This window comes from Pygoscelis adeliae, unplaced genomic scaffold (genome assembly GCF_000699105.1).
Source record: "Pygoscelis adeliae isolate BGI_AS28 unplaced genomic scaffold, ASM69910v1 Scaffold124, whole genome shotgun sequence".
NCBI lineage: Eukaryota > Metazoa > Chordata > Aves > Sphenisciformes > Spheniscidae > Pygoscelis > Pygoscelis adeliae.
In genome coordinates this window covers 6,505,481-6,524,061 of record NW_008824791.1, presented here as the reverse complement: position 1 = coordinate 6,524,061, position 18,581 = coordinate 6,505,481, and the positions used below count along the sequence as shown (strand labels likewise).

General features: G+C 37.0%; 1 protein-coding gene across 1 annotated transcript in view; it reads left to right on the top strand.

The window, feature by feature from the left end:
- CADM2 (cell adhesion molecule 2) overlaps positions 1-18,581 on the top strand; it is a 193,035-nt gene that overhangs the window by 59,650 nt on the left and 114,804 nt on the right. The window contains exons 3-5 of the mRNA XM_009323959.1: positions 7,507-7,659; positions 10,137-10,274; positions 16,204-16,374. Of these exons, the coding sequence (XP_009322234.1) occupies positions 7,507-7,659; positions 10,137-10,274; positions 16,204-16,374 (462 nt within the window). The remainder of the gene's footprint in view (positions 1-7,506; positions 7,660-10,136; positions 10,275-16,203; positions 16,375-18,581) is intronic.

Sequence of the window (18,581 nt, the reverse complement as noted above, 5' to 3'; positions counted from 1 at the left end):
TAACATTGTACAGACAGGTTCTGGGTCCCCAGTTCTTTGGCCTTTTCAAGGCAGTAAGCAAGCACAGAGAAGATGCCTCTGTTAGTGAGACTGTCAGCACCTCTTCTAATGAAGGGAGTTTGCTGTACTCCCTGACATATGCATTATCCAACGTGAAAAAAATGTGAAAAATATAAAAAGGAGAAAGCAGCTTGCTGTTGAACATCATTCTCTAAATAAGCTAATCAAATATTTCAGCAGTATTTCTCAGTTGAAAACAATCTAGACTTTTCTTATTAGATTGCAAGCCAGAGCATAAAGACGACGACCAGATGATTAGAGGTGGAAGAAGTATATTCCTATTGACCCCGTTATTTCTTCCTTTTGATTACCAAGTACTTTAGAAGGGTTCAAAGAGAAATAGAAGTGCATTGGAATGAAAGTAAAACTAATCTCCAAGGATTGTTATGTTGTTCTTCCATTTCAAAAACCTTACTTAGCACCCTCTGCGAAACTCAGTGATGCCCTGAATTTATTCAGAAAGTACATGAATGGGTTGGAAAATTCAGTGAAGTTAAAGTATCCACAGCATCTGAGTGACACAAAACTGTGAAAGAAACTGTTTGGAATGTCATCTGTGTTACTAATCACTTTCCTAACAGGGAAAAAAAATCATCAGGTATCTGCAAAGTGGCCAGAATACTGTTCCACAGCCAATTAGCCAAAGATCTCTCCACAGTATTGTGACCTTCAGTTTTTGTTACTTCCGCTAATTTTACTTAGAAATGATGTCACCTTTAAAGGACTCCAACAGTACATACGTCAGCCAAACTAATAGGTTGTATAGAAACTTCTAATGCATTACCAAGTGCTTTCCTCTCTACGTTAGCATTACCTGTTAAAGTCGACTCAATTTCAACATTTCTGTCCCAGTACTGAAATCTGTCATGACTCTAGACTAATTAAGAGATCATCTACCTTTCTGACCTTTGGACTCTGTTGGAATCGTGACCAGCTAGTAATAAGAGCAAAAGTTATAGTTTTGATGATAGTGAAAAGTGATAGACAGAAGCAATGCTATGGAGTTCATTTCCGGTGAGAGGTAAAAATGGCCTCACCACATCCAGAAGTAGAAATAGAAAACGTGATTTCTAAATAACCACAGTGCCACCCTAGCTTTGTATCCCTCCTTGTATGAAAGTAATCAAATTGCATGACTGGAGATGAAAAAGGAAGAAAAGGGATTTGCTTTCTGCACACAAATAATTGAGAAGTTTTAAAATATTAGGAGTTCAGATACCATGCAGGTACCTACTAGATAGGTAAGGCATCACTAGAATAACGGCGTATCGTTTGGAAATGGGCAAACTGTTAATACAGCAACAGACTAATGAGTACATGATTTTTTTTAAAGGAAATTGAAATGTTTTGAAAAGCAGTATGAAGGCTGAGAAAACTAGACACAGAATAACAATAACAGTTTGATTTTTTCCATTTACGCCCCTCCAGTCTCTTTTTTTCTTTCCCTTGTGGTGGTGGTAGTCTGTGGCCTGACAGATTTTGATGCACAACTACTGGCAAGCGCTGTCAATCATCCCTATAGGCATCTTGGTATATTGAATTTGTTAGGAACAAAGCAATAGGCCATCTAAAGTATATGTAAGTATACTCAGAAACAAAATATAAATCCCTTGAAATCTATTTCAGGTTTGATGATGGCACTGCATTCAGAAAGTTGGAATCTGAAAATCAGAGGGATTGTTTCAGTTTCATAAGTATTAAATTTCCAGGAGTTTAGCATGACCTGTAGAGTATCAGAAATCTTTCTGGTTCCAACTAATGGTTACATTATTCCCATGACAGAGGGAACAACTCTAACATAAGGAAGAAAATTTTATTGAGTGAATCCCAGGATAGCAGCATATGTCAAGTTAGGATTGTCAAAACATCTGCAAATTACTCTGGAGGATTCAGGTTTTTGTTGTTTGTGTTTTACCCATTCTTCAAATATATGACACCAAATACTAGTAAGATGTAGTCATTTTAGAGAAATAAGATTAGAGATGCTGCTCTCTGGCTACTACATCTAACAGGTCCAACTGCATTTTCCGCCCAGTATGAAATGTGGGTTTTTTTTCCACAACAGTGTGAATTTCTGAGTTTCTTTTCTCTGATATAATTCCTATTGCAAGATTTCACTACATGACTACATATGATCATTATATTATCTTGTGCAAAAAATAAAGTACAGCTTTTTGTGATTGTGAACAAAGAGACCAGTTTATTGCAATGGTTGTCAGTCTCAACAATTGCTAATTAATGCAGCTGAAATACGTGACTGTATCTTTTACTCATAATAATCTAAACTATGCAAATTATCAAGGTTGCTTATTTCTGTGTCAGAAAACATTCTGAAAGGAAATATTTTCCACAGAAAAAGAGAATGACAGGTAAAAGAAATGAAGCGTGTCTGCTTAGGAACAAGTATTTTATGCATAATTGTTTCATACTTTGCAAATTAACTACATCATATGTGCCTGGGAATTACAGAAAACTGAAATAATGTACTTAGGGCATATTGGAATTTACTATGCAATTATATTTCTTGTTGCATTTTATATTTTTTATAAGTGCTTGCAAGATAAGGGCTAGGGAAGCAATCGTCCCCCTGTACTCGGCACTGGTGAGGCCGCACCTTGAACACTGGGCCCCTCGCTACAAGAAAGACACTGAGGTGCTGGAGCGTGTTCAGAGAAGGGCAACAAAGCTGGTGAGGGTTCTAGAGCACAAGTCGTATGAGGAGCGGCTGAGGGAACTGGGACTGTTTAGCCTGGAGAAAAGGAGGCTGAGGGGAGACCTCATCGCTCTCTACAACTACCTGAAAGGAGGCTGTAGCGAGGTGGGTGTCGGTCTCTTCTCCCAAGTAACTGGCAATAGGACGAGAGGAAATGGCCTCAAGTTGCACCAGGGGAGGTTTAGATTGGATGTTAGGAAACATTTCTTCACCGAAACGGTTGTCAAGCATTGGAACAGGCTGTCCAGTGAAGTGGTTGAGTCACCATCTCTGGAGGTATTTAAAAGATGTGTAGATATGGCACTTACGGACATGGTTTAGTGGTGGACTTGGCAGTGTTAGGTTTACGGTTGGACTCGATGGTCTTAGAGGTCTTTTCCAACATAAACGATTCTATAAGAATCCAGGAAAGAGACGTCAGTGGTGGTATTCTTTGTTACTGTTTTGCACAGGTGTATTTCCCAGAAGTCAAATACATATTCTGCTTATTTACCCTTTTCTAGTATCTCTGTATCATGCAAAAATGTAGGTATGCAAACTATTGATAAGGTAACGACTCAGGAATGTAGGTGAAAATCCCCTGGAAGAGGCCAAAAAGCTCTTAAGCTGCTAACAGAGTGAAATGGAAAAAAAGAAGAGCTTCCAGAGAAGGCTCTGAAAGAGCAGGCAGAGGTAGGAGCAAGGCTAGGAAACCATGCAAGTCAAGTGAGGACAGAGCTTGTAGAGTCTTTAAGGACAAGCTTTCTTTTCTGTGCTCACCTGGGCTGTCTAGTCACTACCACAATACAACTAATAAATAGTATTCAGAAACTACCTGTGGAATACAAATGGAGCTATTAGTATAACCTTCTTAAAAAGTGGAGGAATAAATACTGTCACCTGAGTACAATACAGCAGCTGTATTTTAGTATGAGACACTTTAAAGAGAAGCCTGGTGCTTCCTGTTAATTTTTGTGGGGAGCTGGAATTATTTATTGCCGTTTGTATTGAACAATGCATGGACATTGGACATTTCAGTATATAGGAAATCTGTTTATTAATGTGTACCAAACTCCAAATTAATGCAGAATGCCCCCATACATGTCCTACCTTTTGTTTTCAGCTGTTAATTAAATAAGAGAGAACATTTTGTATTTTACTTGATGGTACTTTATTTAAACTACTATGGTAGAGCCTCGAGTTGGCTTGAACCTTGTGATAAAATTGTCCTGTTTGGGGCAATTCTTACTTCAAAGAAAGAGCAATCAAAAAGCCTACAGAAAGCTTTTGAAGCTCATGTCCTTTAAATAGAGAATAATAAGCTAGACGAGGTCCCTCTTTAAACAAGTAGAACTCAGATCTGCTGAAAGAGATAAAATACAGAGTACTGTAAGTAAATCTCCTTCCTTTCCACCAGCTCCTTGAGGAATATGTCTTCTCCTTCAAGCTTTTGCTTGCCAGTTGATAACCTTTCAGTAGCTGGCTTTTGTTCAGGCTCCACGGGCTCCTTTGCTCCATCCTGCTCCAGTCAGTCTCCGTGACTGGAGATTGCTAGCTGGCCAGAAGTACTCCTGGCTTCTCCAATGCTGCCGACTGTTCATTTGCTGTCTGAGAGAGCAGTCACCCTCTCCCAGAGAGTTCCCCCTGCCCCAGGGTGAGGGACCCAGGACTAGACAGTTCAGCAGCCACTTTTTCTCTGATCCAACTTCACCCTTTTAGCAAAATATTTCTAACAGAAAATGGAAACAAACCCGTTCTGGCATCCATCACAGCTATCAATTTCATAGGAGGAATTGGTGTCTTTCTAAACAGATATAGATAAGGATATAGACATAGATGTAGAAATAAAGTTTGAAAATAAGATTCTAAAAAGACTCTGTGTAAGTGCTAGTCTTGCCTAAGCAATAGTGGTAGCGTTTTCTCATTGGTTTGCTCTCAAATCTGCGTAGACAGGAAAGCTTACAGATGTTTAGGTTTGAAATTGATGGCACATAATTAATTGCATTTAGACTTAACACTTATAAAAATGCTTCTGACAAACAGCTTTCCTGCGAAGGAGTATTATGTCAGTGCTATTTGCAGCATTTTTTGCAAAGGCTCTGCGTTGGTATTTCCATTACAAAACTCTCTTTCTGTTCTTTCAATAAAAATTCACTCCAGGCTGAAACATGGAACATCTGATCTCACTCTTCATCAGTGGTTGTTTCTACCAGTTTTCCAGAAAAATGGCTGAGCTGAGGGTTTTATGTTGTACAAAGGTTAAAAAAGGTGTGGAGGGGGAGGAAATGAGGGAGGCGAGCAGTAGAAATGTAGTTGATGCAGTTGGTTTGTATTTCAATTGTTTTTTCTCTACCAGTAGGATCAAAATGGTGTGCTATTGGCATCATCTGTAGACCATTTGTGCTCTAGTGGAATTCATTACAGTTCTTTTTAGTGCATGAAATTCTGCACATTGCCCCATCTATAGGAAAATATTTCAACAGCTGCATAAATCTTTATCATGAGGCAGTAGCAACTGAAAATTATAACAAATTAAAATACCATGTAAGATGATAGACTGCATTATTTTTTACATAATTTCTGTTTTGGGGAGGCAAAAATCACCACTTTCAAATTACGGGGTGCTGAGGGGTTTTTTGTTGGGTTTCTTTTGTATTTCCTATGCTGTTCTCCAAATTATATATATGGGTGTGGTGGTAATCAAACCATTTGGAAGCACTGGGTCATTTTGAAAATAATTTTTTCTGAAAGGTCAGTAATGTGAAATAAACTACCATTCTTATGTCTGCTCACTTTGCATCTGACTAGAATTGAAATGCTGAGAAATGAATTCTGAGTCTCCATCTACTTCCTCAAAGATAGCAACAGCTTCACTGTTGTGAGGACTTTTGGCTACTAAAGCCACAGTCATCAGCTTTGCCTGCTGTTCTGGGTTGGTAGAAGCTTGCTTCTATGTACTTTCTGTTTTCTTGAGCTTGTTTTTCTTGGCTGTCATGTCAGCATATTGGTATATACATAGCTTTTCATTTTGTGGCTTTTGTTTTGCTTGCTGGTTTGCTTTAATGCTGCACCTATTTTCCATCATTATATGCATTTCATATTATATAGTACATAATTATTTATTTCTTGCTGTGGCTGGCCAGAAGATTTCTCAGTTATGTTTGGAATGTGTCCATTACACACAATCTCAGTCGCTTTGATGTGCCTGGGAGCAGCTCATGGCATGCTTATATGTTAGGTCTGCTTAAGCTGTCACCTTTCAGTCATCAGACCCTGCAAAGACTAAGTCAAGCTTTAGCTGGCCTACCCTGAAATAACCAATAAATTCAGCTTGAAGTCATTGTAAAGAAGCCTGAATGGTAGCCTTAGAAGACAACAAATTCAAGTGACATTTTTGCTGAATCTTCATTGTAGCTGCTTATTTTGGTGTAAATCTTCCTGTACTGACAGCACTTGGAGAGCCTTGCAATGGGGCAGAAACATCTAAGTTTAGTAGCAAGAGAACCACAGTAAAGCTCATTTTTATCATTAGGAGATATAAATGTTAAGAGAAACAAATATAAGAGCCTTTGGGGACTTTAGAAAGAGGTGAGTGAGAACAGCATTAGGGACTTGAACATCTTGGTTCTTCTCACAAATCAAAGCATAGCTCTCCCAGTAATTATCGTAGTCCCATTTTACTTTTGACTATCAGAGCCTTGCTAAAAAAATAGAGTCACTGAAGATTCAAATACTGCCAGGTCAAAGATTTGAATCTAGAGGTATACAGCAAAACTTTCTGAGTTATATAGGCTTTTGTGGTGTTCGCTTAGGAGAATCACGGTATTTACTTACTTCTGATACTAGCATTTCTATGCTGTGGAAAGACTCTATTAATACATGTAGATTCCCAAAACAACTTTACTCCAGAGAAATGGAATGTTTGGGAATGTTTCGACTGTTTTTAAATAGAAAGTGTGGGTTAATCTAAACATAGGCTTTAAAATATTCAAAATTTTAAAGCATTAGCTAAAGTGACACTTTGAATTTAAGTAAATCTCCCTGCTCCTCTTCCCTCAGTGGTTTCACGCAAACATATTTTGTTAGGAAGGATTTTCTGATATAAGATTAGATTTTTAGTCATAATCAAAAAAGTGAAGCCGCTATACTTAATTACCTAAAATCTTTAAATGTATTACATACGCAAGTAGAAGTGGAACTTTCAATATATTCATAGTAAGAAATACCCTTACAGTGTTCAAGAAATCCGATGTTCCAGTTCAATATGAGTAGTAACGGATGTGAGAAAAATCTGTAGGCAAGATACACAACACTAGACTTCTTAATTGAAAATATAGTTTGTTAGTAGATGAAACAGAATTCTCAATATTCACCCACATTTGTAAATAGATGAAAAAAAAAAAACCCACCAGGTTTTAGGAAGGAGTTGTTTTAGGCACTGAACAAAGCTGTTGGGGGCAGAAATCAGTCTCAGTGCTGTTTTTTTCAGAGGAAGATCAAAGCAAACTAAAGTCCCTTAGTTTCTAGGTTTATATACATTACAAGTCGCTCAGTACACTATTTGGAAACTTGGTGGACTCTTGTGCTTTATTCCGTAGAGAAAACAAACTACTATGCATAAAGGTAACTGTGTCCATATCCCTGTGTTCTAGGGCGTGATTTCACTAGGCTACTTCATAGAGCCTCTTGTATAACACACCACGCTTTGTTAATGTGCTGTTGCCTACCTTATAACATGCATTTTTGTTTTTCAGCTCTGAGGGACAACAGAATTGAGCTGGTCCGAGCTTCGTGGCATGAACTGAGTATCAGTGTCAGTGATGTGTCTCTGTCAGATGAAGGGCAGTACACCTGCTCTTTATTTACTATGCCTGTCAAAACTTCCAAGGCTTTTCTTACCGTTCTCGGTAAGTATAAATAGCTGAGCATAAAGAAGCAAGTGTTAAACTTCTCAGGCTTTGGCAAATTATGATAAGAATGAACTTTTCTAAAACTTGGCAGAAGATACATGTAAATGTCTGATCTTGTTTCCCTGAAGTTTATCGTTTCATATTGCTGTGCTGAAAAATAACATGCCTCTTACTATTTGCGCCGTGGCGGGATATGAATTAGGGAGCACACAAATACCACGGTATGAGTGCTCCATAAAATGGACATAACCTCTACATCCCAAGCACCAGAAGTGCAAAGAAGGTGCATGTGTTCATCTCCTAACAATGTATTGTATAGGGCAAAGGGGAGAAAATCAGAAAGCATGAAATCAAAACGGGCTTTAGAGTTTTATCGTTTTTCCTTAGCGGTGCATTTTCTTGGCTCATTCTGCTTTCTTTTTTGTCTATAAAGTGCATATTTTCACTGGGTTTGCTGCTTCTTTTATGCTTTATCCTCTAAATGCTCTGCTGTTTTCCCCAAAGGTTATAGATACTCATAGAAAAGCAATAGATTTTGAGAGATGCCCAGGAAAAAAAGTTTCTGCTCGAAGCTTTATATGATTCTATGAATGTCAGTAGCCCAATCAGCTGAAATTGCTATAGTTCATTGAAACACACCTGCGTACCTAAGAGGTTATATGATTTTAGAGATTGATTTTTATTCTTTTCTCCTTTTTCTGTCCCTGAACTTGACTCTTTCTTTCTTTTTGTTTTATTTTTATATGTAGACAGGCAGACAGTTGAATTTAATAGGACTAATGTAAGATGTTCTCTGCGCCAGTAATATTCACATTAATCCAGCCAGGGAATTGGTTTTGTGCATAGGATATGAAATACGTCTCCCTTTCAGTCCCTGTGAGACTATTTTACAAAAATCGTCACAAGTTTGCCGTTAAGGACAAAAAATACCCACTCAAAGCAGAATATTCTGGAATAACAACTGCCTACGGTTAATCTTCTTTTCTGTAGAGAGGCATCTCATGATCTAAACAATAGATAAGTAGACCAGTTCAACCTTTTAAATGGCAGAAAGACGTAGAAAGGTGTTACAAAGACAAAAAAAATCTAACCAATATTTATTAACCAAAGTAACTTGATCTTTCACAGTCCTTTTAGCTTTACCTTCATTTTGGGGGAGGGTTTAATGCAATTGTCCCAATATCAGCTACTTACCTTCCAAGAAAGAAAACTGCAAGGTCTAAGATGCCTTTTTTCACTTTATATTTGTAATTTTCTATTTCAGAGTAACATTTTAAACTCTTGGAACACTTTCTGTCTGAGAAGGGGATATTTTCCATTGAAATGTATTACATCTTTTAATCAGATAAACTATTCTTTTATGTACTAATAATCTCTTTATTGACTGCTCTGTTATGGATTGGAAGATTTAAGTGTCAAGGTATTATAGTAGACACCATTTTCTGTCCTGAAAGAGAGGGGTAGATTTATTACAGAAATGTGATATGCGATAGGTGCTGCTGCTTGGTTTTTATGTATATAATCTGTCATTTTGGAAAAGAGATGTAAACAAACCAAATTGTGAAATACAGGGCACAGGATCAATTATTGTGACTGATCCCTTTATCTAGCCGCAAATATGAATGCGTCAAAGCACTGCAGATGCAAGTTATAACAATGACATTTTCAGAGATTTTAAAATTATGGTCATCAGTATCACTTCAAAATAAGTTATTCTTGTGTTTTCAGAAGTCAAATGGATTTATACATGTAATGATCAAATTTTTTCCCAATTCTCTTCATCATTTTTTTTTTAATCTTCCATGGTTCATTGAAAAACAACTATTTCCAAATTTAATATTATGTGTATAATATGTCATGATCAAACGACCTCCTCCAAAGAACTTGGATTCAGCTGAAGAATTCTCCATAGCCAAAGGAATTGTGATTATACCTGTTGGGTTTTTGGTTATGTGTTCTCTGAAGATAAAGTAACTCCTGTATTTACTTTCATCCTCCCTTTTCCCTGGATTCTGTACTAAAATCTTCATAATTCATGCTTAAACATGTGTTCTGAACTTAGATCAGTTCAGCTTTTTGTTGCCAGTTACATTTTATTTTCACAGCTGAACTTCTAATATACTTTGTCATCCTGCTTGCTGTGCAGACCAGTTTAAACCTTATAATAGCAAGTCAGACTAGACCTGCATGCAGAATATACGTGGATAAGATAGTTTTTAAAATACAATCTGTTTCCCTTAGAAAACTAGATAATTTCTGTTTTCTTTAATTCTTTAGAGTCAACTACAGTTCAGATCGACAGTTTGTTTGCAATAGGAAACAGGATTCACTGACATTCAATTTTGATAGAAGGCAAGGAACTAATTATTCTGTTTCCAGAATTTAGCGCATATGAAGAAGTGAACTTTAAGTTGGTCATATATTCATGGCAGCAGCTGACACTATCAGAGACATTTTGCTTGTCTGCTTGTTAGGTGTTCCCGAGAAGCCACAAATTACTGGATTTACCTCACCAGTTATGGAGGGAGAGAGGATGCAGCTAACTTGCAAGACGTCTGGTAGTAAACCAGCAGCTGATATCAGATGGTTCAAGAACGACAAAGAAGTTAAAGGTACTTAAAAGGACTTTGATGTAATTTGGTCCAATTGTCAAAACAATACATTATTTAGAACTATATTTTTTAATTCATGTTTGTAAAGTTTCTCATATTTAATCGTTAAATGAATCAGGGATAGTACGTAGATAAGGAATTGATTGTAAATTACTGGAGTGGTCATATAACCATCTTCATTTTTTCTTCAAATGGTAAAAACAGATGTTTTGAATTGCTCTGAACTCTGTTCAGCATAATGAACTCAACTGTGATGCTTCATAGAGAAACGTTTTATGGATAATTGTTATCACAACCATACCACTCACCCCAGATATTTTACCTTTTCATTTCTTTTTGCCTTTCTAATATGACGTATGTCTGACTTGGTCAATTGCCAGTTTTATGTTACACTCCTCTAAGTAAAGTGACCGGGTGAGGCAGAGCTGTCTGGAGGAGACAGGAGATTGCACTTCCCGTAGGGGAGCTATGGAGCGTGCTCTGGTGAGGAAGGGTTGGGATGTAGCAACTGAAGGAGTCTCAGTTGGGAAACTGGGAACCTGTAGCTGAGGCAAGGATGCTGAGAGTGTGCGGTGAGGAGCAGGGAGAACATAGGCTTCAAAGGGGATGAGGAGAACTTCACAGGGACTGGGGGGAGTTGGGCAAAGTCTGCTGTAACTGAAAAGTCATCGGGTGACTAAAACCGAAGCTGAAAGCAAGGATTTGCCTTTGAGGATGCAGTGAGATAGGAAAGAATTGCATATAAAAGCTATTTATTTATTTTTCTGTCTCCTCTTTCACTTTGTATGGTCTTTACTTAAAACTTAGTTTTCTAGTCCATACTCTCATAAATGCTGGGATAGTTTAAAATCCTTTTTGGTGAATGGGTGGAGAGAGATTTCTATAATTGAAGGCTTAGTCACATCCACCACAGCCAACTGAGGTCCCATTATAGAATATATGAATAAAAAGGATAAGGTATTGGTATTTATTCATGTCATCTCTATTCATCCTGCTATAAGACCAGGTCAATAAATGATTCAAAATCCACCTTTCCTGTGTAGCTTTAAAAAAGAAAACCAAACCAACTCTTATCTGCTTTGTCTCATATTTGTCTGACATTGTAGATTTTGTTAGCTCAATAAACTGCCTCAAACAAAATTACAGCATTAATTACAGAATCCATTACTCTTCCTTTAGTATTCTCTACCACAGTTCAATGTACACAACCAGAGCTGTGATATAAAATTGGTAAATAAAGCAGATTGCCGTTGATTGTCCAAGGAACCCAGTCCATTCTAGAAGCATCTTTAGAGTTCTGATGAAAATCAGAATAGTGTTGAAGGAGACAGGAATTTTAGGCTGGAATAATTTGAAATGTGTTTGAACACTTGTAACGAGGATAGAAAATGAGGAAACAGAATACCATTCTTTCCAACCACTGGGAAATCTGAGGAGATTGCTGAAAGAAAAGTAGCGCCTTATCAAACGTAATTAAAAGGAAGAATTTAACAGCACAGCTAACACACATGGCACAGCATAGATTCTGTCATCCAGAAAAGATGACAGGATGAAAATATGTAGTCAAGACATGTAAAGATTGAATATCACTCTAAGCAATGTCAATACTTTAAGAGAACCACTGGTACAGTTGGCCTAACAGCAAGGCAACACATCTGAAAATATGTTATTTTAAAAATTATATTTTAAAATCTGGCATAATAACTTTGCCTTTCTTTCAGCTGACATGTAATTGAAGCCAAGCAAGCAATTTGGTGATTTGACTCTTTAACTAATTTGCTTTTCTCAACAGTTCCTAAAGGGATGCTTTTTTTAAAAAGGGGGTTGGGAAGGAACAAAGAAGATGTGTGAGAAAGAACAATAAAGGGAAAAAAAAAACAAAACCAGAAATGAGAGGGAAGTACTGAGCACATTCATTTCAGTTTAGTTTTCTAGGTCTTCTGAAGAGCACATTGCCATTTCACAAAGGTTAGAAATAAAATAACCTAGCCAGTTTGCAGTGGCATCAGCAGAAGTTACATTAGCTTTGTGCACTGTAAAAGGTGAAATGATAAATCTGAGAAAATAGATATGAAATTATATGCTAATGCAGCTGACATTAAAGGTTAGGAGTTTGTCTGCCCAGTGCCAGTAAATCCAATTGTGTTACAGTGTATTATACATGGTGCAAAAGAATATAAATGATGCATTGAGTTCAGAGTTGCACCAAAGGGGAAAAAGCCATTCTAAAATTGTAGCTCCATTGCTATTACTCAAAAAAGGAATCATCATCTGGTAAAGGAATACTGTTTGATAGAGTAAGTGTTAGTGATGAGAGAGACTGAATGTGAAGCACTGAGTACCATACCTTTTACTTTAGTGTTCTGTCTCGTATATGCGCCAAATTAACAAAGCCATCTGCAGTTTAGCATTCTGATGACATTTCTAGAAGATTATTAAAGGCAAAAATATGGGAGAAGCTAAATACATTTTTGTAAAAAAAATTATCTATTTTTCAACAAAATTTGTTACATGTTATTTCAACAGTATTATGTAAAAAATAATTTTAGGTTTCAGGAATATTTTTTCATGGATTTTCTTTTTTTTTTCCTAGCAAAATTGGGCTTCAGAAATAAATAAGATAAAATCAGTTCATTTTATTGCAACAGATTAAGACCTTTCAAATTAGTTTATGTATGTTTAGTATAAGCAAAGCAGTCAGGCAGTGAACATTTTGTCTTGATAAACTTCTAAAAAGAAGATGAAATGCTTTTAGATAACAAGGCCATTTCATGGCAGAACTTGATTTTAAATTAAGCAAAAATTATATTTGCCTTGTAAAAACAGCAAAACTGTCTTTTTAAAAGATGCGTGTTTCTATATGGATGTTATGTGTATGTGATTTTATAAATAGTTGACAATGAACGATGAATGATAGACATTCTATCATTTCTATTTATTTTCACTATCAAACATCGATACTTATGAGATGTAAACTAGTATTAGTTAATATGAGCATATCTATATGTGCACCTATCTGATAGAGTCATAGAAGTGGGCCCAGAGTTGGCCCTTAGAGAGCATATGGCCCAACCTCTGTTCAAAGGTTAGATCAGGTTGCGAAAGGTCTCCAATTCAATTTGGAAAAATCTCCAAGGACAGAGATTCCATAGTCTATCTGGGGTAGATGTTTCAGTATTTGAAAGCCCTTATTGTTGAGAATTTTCATTATATGTAGATATTTCATGATACATGATCAGAATTTGCCTTGGTGTAACTTATGTTCGTTGCCCCTCGACTTTTGCTTTACACCTCCGAAAGGACTCTGACTTTTTCCTCTCTATGACCATGCATTAGGTACTTGAAGACAGCAGCTTGATCTGGTTTTAGTCTTCTCTTCCTCAGGTTGAACAAACCCGACTGTTTTAAGCTCTCCTTGTACATTGTATGTTCCAGCCACTGATCATCTCTATGGCTTTCGGTTGAACCCACTCAGGTTTGTCGACATCTTTCTTGCACTGGAAAGCCCAAAACCGTGCCTGGTACTCTAGATGCAGCCACACAAGGACTGAATAGAGGAGAAGTCACTTCCCTTGACTTGCTGGCTGTGCTATTATTGATGCAGGGCAGTCATTTTTTTAGCTTTCAACCCTGTAAAGGCACACTGTTGACTAATGTTCAACCTGTTCTCAAGACCCCCAGGTCCTCCTCTATAAAGCTACTTTCTATCTAGTCATCGCCCAAAGTGTTTCATTCTAGTGATTTCCAGAGAACGTGCGTCTGTAATGGATCTTTTTTTTTTTTTAACCTTTTTTCAAGGGGGTATTTAGGAGAGAGAGGAGTAGCAAGAGAATAAATGAAAGAATGGGCTACGGTAGACATATTTAAAAATTCCATAAAAAGCCTGGGTAAATGTTCTGAATGTTAGCATACGGTAACATACCCAGTACCTGATCTCCACTGCTCTTTACATCCAGGTGGGCTTACATTCAGTTAGCATATATCACAATCACACCTTCATTTTGCTATAAAGAAAAATCTAAGAAGATACAGCTGATGAAGTGGACAAGCTAAGTATTTCTGTTGACGAGGATGTCAACAGTTTATAGAATAGTATCACCATCCTTTTTACAGAGGTAATTAACTCAAAGAGTTGAACTCTTCCAAACAATAGATGTCTATAGAAAGGCTTCTAAACATCCATTTAGGAAATTAACTCCTTTTGTTTTTCTAAAGGATTAAGCATCCACAACCTCTCACTGAAATTAAAGTTGTTGATGTTTTCAGGAGCTGTCTGTCCTCCGCCTGAAGTCAGCAGGCAAAGGGATGTGTACATTACTTATAAGCAGAAGGCTATCTATATAGGTGCTTATTATTAAATTTGGATACCCAACTCTGGGAACAAAATCTCATGTGTTTGCTTTAAATATTAGTGAAGACATTTGTTGTTTGATTATAATAACTTTGCTTTAGCCCTGGTCAATATTTCCCTCACCTACTGATTCCTAAATATTAATATTCACTGTGGCAGAAATGGAAATCTCTTAAAGCTTAGCAACCAGCAGGCCGAAAAATGCTTGTATGCAAGAAATAATTATTTTTTAGGGAAAAATGGAAATCGTATAACTACATGGTGTCTTCATCTATCTGGAGACAACGAAAAAGACCACCTTTCTGATTTCAGAAGTATTTTTAATCTAAAAAGATGTAGCTTAAGCCATTTAAGATTTGCTTTCTAAAATTGATATTTCATGGAAATTTTATTTAGGTCATCTTCTTCTCTAATGGGATTTAGTATAATTTGTAAAACTGAAACTTCTCACTTCTTTTTTTAGGACACAGAGGACATGTGCAATCTCAGTGTAATTTAATATATATGCTTATGTATTTATATACGTCTTTTAAAGCTTTCCTTGTAACAAATCAATATAATAAGCTTACTATTTTGCTGAAATAAATTAAAATCAGTAAGTATTATAAGTAGTTGGGAACCAAGTAAAACAATTCTAAAGTATGTGTAAGAAGATCTCATGTTGCAGTCAATACATTAAAACTTTTTAAAATAAATGCTCAGTCTTTTGGATCTTCAGTTCTGATCTAACATGTATGTCCTAAACCAAAACTTTCCGAATTTGAACCTTAACCTTGAGCTGAGTTGAATACTTCTTAAGCATAGCTGTAGGCTCCCTGCACTCTAGAATGTGGGCTGAAAACTGTTAAAGAGATTTTTAACTGAATCTGCACAAGAGCAGTAGGCTAATTTAGCACAATATAAAGCAGTGAGTGGAAGGTCTCTTTGAAGTAATTTTTTTTCCAGTCTTCTTGGACTTGTCTGTAGAGTCCAGTAGATGCTATGACATGCTGTATTTACAGTTGTTCATCACCGTTGATATCTATACTTTGGTTTAGTTTAATTCATAAATTAGCATAATTCTAGCCAAACAACAGAATAAGCAATTAATAAAGTAAGCAAAGGATTAACGAGACTACGTGCCAGCAACCCTTAGTTCACATGGCTTCACTAATATCCATGTGTTGCATTACTATGAAAGATTATAAGCATGGACTTAGAAAATGTAATATTTAGTGACACTGTGACTACCTAAGGGAAGTGAGGGTGGGAGGAGACCACATTTTTCTAATGAATTGCAGAGAAAGTTTATATAAAATTTGGACCTAATCGTATAAGAGAGAATGATGAAAGGAATTTCTGTTTGAGTGCAGTATCATGTAACCAATTTTGAAATTTTCTTTTTCAAGATATATCTCCTGCTCTGACAATCAGAGCAAACTGAGGAATAATACAGTCTAATTACTTTTGGTTTAAAGAGATCAATACAGATATGAAAGACACGTTTTTTCAACAAGTGTGATAGATAATTTAGCTGTTTAATGCTCGACTACTTTTCCTAAAAATATTGGAGAGAAAATTGTTTATTTTTTCTTTCAGATGTTAAATATTTAAAAGAAGAAGATGCAAATCGTAAAACATTCACAGTCAGCAGCACACTGGATTTCCTAGCAGATCGCAATGATGATGGTGCAGTTGTAAGTTGCAGAGTAGATCATGAGTCCCTAAACTCTACGCCTCAGATAGCAATGCAGGTTCTAGAAATACACTGTAAGTAATACACGTTATATATGCTTGCTTTATTGTTTTGTTTTGTTTCAGAGTTTCTATTGTGGGAAAATTATAAAAATCTCTGGTATTGTGCAGAAAGATAACGTCTTTCTTTTAGCCAGCTTCTCTGGTTTGTATTTGGTTGGTTGGGGGGGGTTTTTTGGGTTTTTGGTTTTTTTTACAGGAATAACTCTAAAAAGTTTAATGAGAGCTTTACCACTGAAAACACTGTGGGACTGAGTTCCTGGTTTGCTTTGAGATATGGTAGAGAGGAAATGCATTTGTCTTTTTTGTTTATTGTTGTAGCAATGTGAAAGAGTTCTTAAGAATCAAGATCATAGTGGTTCACAACTGTCCTTGAAAGTATCTAGAAACTTGAAACAAGGGTATGAAGAAGCAATGTTCACAGCAGACTGCCTCAATAACTTTGAATCCTGCTAATGAAACTCTGTGTAATGCTGTTAATAACACAAGTCCAGGAGGAAAAACGCTTTAGAATTTATTTTTAGGCCTCGTCTATACAGGATGTTACTCTAGATAATCCATACTTCAGTTGTTTTGTATCTCTATATATTGACTTATTTTTTCAAATAGGATTTCTGGAAACTTGATCTTTTCTGCAGTGCACTGTTTCAAAGTCGAATGAACCTGCATATGTATCTGTGTGCCCTACTCTGAAGTCATGTTGTCCTTTGAGTCAGGTTTTTTTCACTTACAAACTGTGAGACACTCAGGAAAACGTCTTTTCACCCACCATTCTGCAGGGTACATCTATTTGGATTGCTGCAGAACGCCTGTACTTTTGATTGCCAGCTAGCAAAAACAGGCGCCTGCAAAATGTTGTTGGACCAAGTGAAGGGGAGAGATATTTCATAACTCTTGTTTCTAGGGTAGGTGTAATCAAAGGACCTATCCTAGGTCCTATTATAAAGCATACAAGCTTGTCCATAAAGCAGACAAGCTTCCAGTAACTGCAACTAGTTCCACAGATGCCCTGTCAAGGACTGCTGGCATATATAACTTGTTTCTAAACAGGGATATTTCTATAAGCATCTAAGACTCACAACACACATAAAATGCAGTAATGGCAAAAGCACTCCATACACAGAAGCTGACAGCATTGCTAAAATGCCATCTGCAAAAAAATCTGAAAATCAAGAGGATGTGGATTAGCATCCATAAGTAATATGTACTGAAAATAACTGTTTTCTGAAACATTCGACCCACCATTTTACTGAGGAAGATCAAAGCCTTTCTTCACCAAAAGGCTACTAAACACCTGCCTCCCCTAACATGTTCAAATGGCATCTGTACTAGAGACATGAATCCTTAACAGCTTTATTTCCTTCAATTCTAAATCCCACAACCATCAGCCACCGAGCTGGCCCATGCCTTCACTTCCAAATTGCTTGCTCTTCCTTCAGTGCCCTGCTCAAGATGTTGGCGCTACAGGAGATGAACCAAATTGAACAGAACGGTACATACAGAAACAGGACAGCTATATGAGGTTTAAACTGAGTCACAGTGGCTGCAATGTAATCCGATTCAAGGTAAAGGCAGGGTTCTGGTTTGCGTGAGCATCATAAGATCATAAGGCAAAGAAGCCTTTCTGTGGCCTCTTATATGTAAAGCTTCTTGAATATTTGTTGTTTCCTTCCGATTTGCACCCTAGGTAGCAAGACACTACCTTGCTAAATAGCAGAGGGGTGCATCTTCCTCTACGCCTGTTGCTTCTTGTTTTGAACAAGACCCTTTTCTCTCTTCTGTGGGTTCACTGAAGTTCTCTAACGAGGACAAACTGCATCGGGCGTTTACAGTTACTAATGTGCTTTATGTTACTGCCCCCTCAGACTGCCAACTTACCAAAAGCCACAATGCACAAGTAATTATTCTCTATCCTTCCTGCTTGCTCCATTAATTTTCCACCAATCAATTTAATCCTCTCCAGCAGTAGTATAGAGTCATTATACATGGCAAGATAAGTGAGAAATCTGCCAAAAGAAGCTCAAGTTTAGAAGAGAGGGTGGAAATACCATTTAAAACCGTGGAGAAAGCAGTATTTCATTACAGGTGACAAGGAGACTAAGAAGAGGCTATTATAGTCCTTTTCCTTACCACCTACATCTCCATGGTCAACATACTCAGAAGTCTTACACTGGGCAAGTTTCTAAAGGAAACTTTATAAAAAGAGAAGAAGATTCAGCCAA